General features: G+C 43.1%; 1 protein-coding gene across 2 annotated transcripts in view; it reads left to right on the top strand.

Annotated features, from left to right (window-relative positions):
• METTL25 (methyltransferase like 25) overlaps positions 1-5771 on the top strand; it is a 171136-nt gene that overhangs the window by 121631 nt on the left and 43734 nt on the right. For both annotated transcript variants that reach the window (XM_019514805.1, XM_019514806.1), the window contains one exon: positions 4269-4363. In XM_019514805.1, coding sequence (XP_019370350.1) covers positions 4269-4363 — 95 coding nt within the window. The remainder of the gene's footprint in view (positions 1-4268; positions 4364-5771) is intronic.

Here is a 5771-nt window from a genome sequence, read left to right on the forward strand (position 1 = left end):
TCACAAATGTGGCCCTTGATAATTTTTTCAAAGACCTTCCCTAGGATAGAAGTGAGGCTGAATGGCCTGTAGTTGCCAGGCTCTTCCTTCCTCCCCTTCTTGAAAACAGGGACTACATTGGCCCTTTTCCAGTCCTCAGAGACTTGGCACGAACACCAGGAGTCCCCAAACAGCCATGCCAATGGCTCCACAATGACACTAGCCAATTCCCTCAGCACCCGCAGATGAAGGTCATCCAGGCCCGCTGACTTGGATACATCTAAGCCATCCAGGTAATACTTAACTAGGTCTGAACTAACAGTCGGGGGACTCACATCCTTCCTGGGTCTCTCTATGCTATCACCCGAGAGCACTCCACTGTCAGCAGACAGGAACACGGAGGCAAAGAACTTGTTAAAGAGTTCTGCCTTCTCTTGCACGTCCGTCACCATCTTTCCTGCCCTGCCCTGCCCTGCCCTGCCCCATAGAGGTCCAGTGTTACCCTGAGACTTCTTCTTGCTACCTATATACTTGAAGAAGTACTTTTTATTATCCTTAATCCAAGAAGCTAATCTAAGGTCCAGTGCTACTTTAGTCTTCCTTACCAAATCCCTACAAGCTCGGGTCAGGGAGGTGTACGCCTCCTTTGTCCCTGCCCCCTGCTTCCACCACCAGTACGCTTTTTTCTTTGCCCTCAGGCCAGCCTGGATATCTGCGCTCACCCATGAAAGTTTCTTGGACTCTTTTCCCGCCTTCCTGCTCAGTGGAATTGTGTCCTGCTGCACCCCAAGGATAGCCTCCTTGAGGAAGGACCACCTTTCCTCGACCCCCATACTAGCTACACCCTGGGCTCCGAGTGCCTCCCTGACTACTGCCCTGAGCACATCGAAGTTGGCTTTCCTAAAGTCAAGCATTTGTGCTGTGCTAGTTATTCTCCCCACCTTTCTCTGAATAGCAAACTGGATCATTTCATGATCACTGTCCTCTAGCCTCCCTTGTACTAACACATCCCCCACCAGGTCATCCCCAGAGGCTAACACCAGATCCAGTATGGCGTTTTCCCTAGTGGGGATGAGTATGTCTTGCACGAGGTGTAGGTCCTGTACGCACATGAGGAACCTTCGTGAACAGTTACTATGATGTGAACTTTTTTTTTTCCAGTCACCAGACATATGTAGGAGGTCCAAGTCCCTGGGGGCTGTGCAACTCCTTGTTGGCTCTTACTCTAGTCAGCCCTCTCTCAATTTGCTTGCACCATGCCCTGATCTTGTTAAAGGTTGAATAAAGGAGGCTGTCCATGGGCTTTAGAGTGAGCCTCAATCCTACCAAATCTCCATCGGGGTTCCCCTGAACCCCCACTAGTCTCAACTATGCCCTCAGGCTCAAATAGGCCCTCTTGGCCTGACCTTACTTGTGTAGGCTAAGGGGCTAACTGTGTGGCTCCATACCTCCCCTACACCACACCTGAAGCCTTGCATCTTGTGTCATCGTGGACATTTTCTTTGTCACCTGCTTATACTCATGTGGCCCTCCTCTGAATCCTCAGACAGCTCAGTATCCTGCACAGCCCCACTTGAGTCTCCAGTCCCTTCAGTCAGCCCCTCTCTAGGCTGCTGGACTCCTTGGCTACTCATTCAACTCCCCTCTGGGCTGCCAGACCCTCTAGTCCCTCCTTTGTACCCTTTCTAGGCCCTCAGACTTCTCAGCCCCCCTCTGGGCTTCCAGGCCCCTCAGTCTCACTCTTAGCACTTCTCTGGGGTGCTAAGCCGTCTGGTTTCTCATGTGGCCCCTTTATGCGCTTCAGGATCCTTTTGGTCCCACTACACTATTCCTGACTGCTTGCTGAGGTGCTGGAACCTGCCAGTCCCATTACGATATTCCTGGCCCCAATCTGGGATGCAGGACCCTGCCAGTCCCAGTCTCAGTCCCTGCTGGGCTTCTGGGTGTCTAGGTGAGCTTTGCCTGCCCCTGCAGGGCTCCAGGCTATACTGCTAGTGCAACCTAATAGCAAGCACCTGCCCTCTGGCAGGTACTCAAGCATTCTTCGAGGCTTCACATAAACCAGGGCCACCCGCCTGTATAAGCAAGCCCAGCTTGTACCCTGTGCTGCAGAGTGGCTTTCTTCCCGAATTCAGGAGCCCTGCTGCTCTGCTACCAGGAGCTCCTTGCTTCGTATCCTGCCTGGCTGGCTCAAGCTCAGGGTTTATACAGCTCTACCTGCTGCTTATACAGCTGCTGGTCAGGTGAGTCCTCGATTGCCTCTTTTTGCCCTGTTCAGGCGGCTTCTCTGGCTGCTTGCTCCCTTAAAGGAGCACCCTTGTTCTGAAGCATATTTCAACACAACCTATTTAAAAGGAGTAGCGTGACTTCTGAAATAACTTTATAAGGTTTCATTTTTAAATTAGAACCAATTAACTTGCTGTTCTTCCTATAATTCTGGGGAGAAAATTATGTTGCTCAGATGTTTTATCTGTGATCACAGTCAGATAATTATAAAAATACAAGTATTTCATACAGCTATATTATGCTGAAGTATTTTGCACCCCAAGGAACCTACATTATGAAATACATTGGCAAAATAAATTACAGCAGGAATTCTAGAACAAAGTTGTGTCGTAGGGTATTATATTTCCTCTTCTTTCCATCTCTATTTTTCCTCTTTAATATTATAAGTGGATGACAGCACTTTGATTTTGTTATTGAGAGAAAACAGGAATGCTTCAGATTAACTAATCATTCATATGGTTTATAAATATTCATAGTCTAGCTTTTCTGGTAACATTTTTACCGTGCATGGGTAGTGGGTGTGCCTTGAAATGGGATAACTGAAGGATGTGTACAAAAGAAGGGAAAAATAAGAATTCCAAGACTTTAACCTGCTCTTTTTTTTTCAGTGTTTGCCAGTTTCTGTTTGAAATATTCATAACATATGCATATAAAAAGTCTGATTAGTTCAAACCAAACAATAAAAGCTATAGCAGATATTGTTTGCTTTATATAAGTATATTTAATAGAATCTTGTTAACCATCACTTTAGTATAAGCAATCAGCTAGATTTTTCTCTCATGTAGCCCATATTTACAGCAGAGATGAATCTTGCCTGATGGCTTATATAAAATATTGTTGTAAAGCAGCCTTCATGAGTTCTTTTTGTAGGCCAAAGTCTGCTGCAGTTTTTCCTGTTGCCTGTATCTTAATGCTTTAGAAAGTTTCCCTTTGTCTTTACTTTGTTGCCCAAAAGGATCCTCTTGCTCTTCGAGGGTCCCCCTGTTAGACCATGGGTCTGGTATTTTTCTCTTGTATCATTTTTATACACATTTTTGTGATAGGCCTTTCAGAAATGTTTGTATCCCATTTCTAATGTATTTCACTTATTTCCGCTGTCCTCCTTTTAACCCCATCATCTTGATTAATCTAAAAATATTTCTGAGCCATCTTTCTAAGTTGAAATGCCAAGACGCTATCCAATTTGTTTTCCTTTTTTTTGTTGTTGGAAAAGCAAAAACCTATTAATTAACATTCAGTGTGATTTGAAAGTGGTTTTTAAGGACAATCTATGAAAAAAATCACGAAAAATGAGTGGTACTAACATACTACGGCAATCCTGACAGTTTAGGTTTCCCACAGATACATTCATATTAAATATTAATTTAAAAGCTGTGTTGTCATTTTAAACTTTAATGAGACTGAAATAAACTGAATTATAACTTCTGATGTAAAAGCTTCTTAATGTTTTGAAAAAACAGCGAGAGCCTTTGCAGCTGGTTTTTCTAAAAAATAAACATAATGTCCCACAACGAAGCACAAACCTTCAGCACTATAATAAGCTCAAATTATTTTGTAACAACTCACTGAAATACTATTTAAAAATTGTTTACAGTAAAAGAAAAGCCCAGCAGGATGTGATGCATATGTCCTGTTAGGTTGACAGGCAACCCAGCTTACATCTTGAGGTGCATGTCAGCATCTTGGTTGCCAAAATAAATCACAAAAGCTTTTGTTTTCGCTAACATTTTTAACGGATTTTGTGTAAAATTCACTTGGGTAGTCTGAGAGGAATAGCTTTAGAAAATGTGAAGATTTCAGAAACGGAACCTAAAGCAAAAAATCTGCTGTTGAAAAAATACCTTTAAAAAAACCCCACTAAAATGCTTTCTGTTATTGGACTGGAGTAGCAGTGAAACATTTCTGTTGTCATGCTCTGACTACCATTTATCTTTCACAAAAGATGATATAAGTAAGAGTAAAAGTATTTATAAAAGCAGTACATGATTTTTCTCTCTCTGCAGATTGCACGGTGGAAACATGGGGGTTTCCCATGTGCCAGTATTTAAAGGAAGAGCACTGGTGCTGTGGTCGCAATGCTAGAATGTCAGCATGCTTGGTACGTTTCTCCTTTCTTTTTCCCTCTTTTCCTACTAAGAGCTTTATCCAGATGTTATAGAATTCATTGTTTTTGGCTTGTAATCCTAGAGCTATGACTTAAATCCCAGATTCCACACCACAGAATAACATCATTAATGTTGTATGTGTGATAAATTATAAGTAAAAAAATTGTATTAACCTTCCAACTTTACACATTTTATACTTGCTGAGGGCAGGAAACAATGAGAATAGACAGAAATGTATTTTAAAAATGGCCAAAAAAGGCCACAGCTTTATTAAATTGAACAAGGCAACCCCTAGGGCACTAAGTCCTGGCAGCGTTTCTACCATCATTGACTTCTCCCAAAATGTTCATTGTTCATAATATTAAATATTCTAATTGTACAAAAACTAAACAAGTTGGTTTAATCCCCCAAACCAGACCAATCCTGCAATCTTAGGCAAGTTTCTGTATAAGGGAATTCTCTAATATTGCACACAGAGAGTGCTCCTGTGGAGCATGGCTACATCAGCAGCACAAAATGATGGGTTTGAGCCTAACCTAAAGGAATGAATGCGTCCCCACATTTTCTTGTTTGGGTTAAAAGTTCACCATCCCTAATCCCTATTGATTATAAAGTCCCATTACCTGAATAAAACATGAGAGATGCTTCTAGCTTCAAATTTTGTTGCTGCACCTTACCTGCAGAGAATAGAGCCAGCACTCAGCCCAGGCTAATATAAGATTACAGAGATCAGAGCTAACATTAGAGAACTGTGTGCCATTGAACTGAAATATGTCAGAACAGTTGTACAGTATGCTTTGAAATCTAAATATTTCACCCTCAGTAAAGTTTATGAAACATTTCAACCGATTGTGAATTCTAGAGCCTTATTTTGTTATTCTACAACAATCAAAAATGTCTTTCAGAAATATGTTTGCTATCTTTACTGGCCAGTGCAGTTCCATAACCTGCCCATAACAACCATAACCAGTCCATTACTTCAGTTAGCTCCCCAGTAAACCATCACCATCTACACATGCACCCATAATCGGGTGCAATAAGTGAATTAACTCCACTGTAGGATAATACTTTACGGGACAAGTACTATTGTACAGTGGAGTAGTTGTGTGTGCCGAACCACACGTGTAGACAGTGACTGGGGCTGGCTGCAGTGTGAGGGTGCTACAGTGGGGCTGCCTGCCAGCTAGCCGCGCACTGTAACACCCTCATGCCTCAGCCAGCCCATCCACAGCAGGCTGAGCCAGGACGAAGTAGCTCCCAGTTGGCAGACTGGCACACCACCTCCCGTGCCAACCCTAGGGCTGCTCTGTCCTAGTTCAATGTGCTGTGGTACTGGGTGCACATGTAAACGCTGCACCCAGGAAAAATAAACTCTGGCATGAATTGCACCAGAGTTTATTG

Source organism: Gavialis gangeticus, unplaced genomic scaffold (genome assembly GCF_001723915.1).
Source record: "Gavialis gangeticus isolate Ggan-Ray unplaced genomic scaffold, GavGan_comp1, whole genome shotgun sequence".
Lineage (NCBI taxonomy): Eukaryota > Metazoa > Chordata > Crocodylia > Gavialidae > Gavialis > Gavialis gangeticus.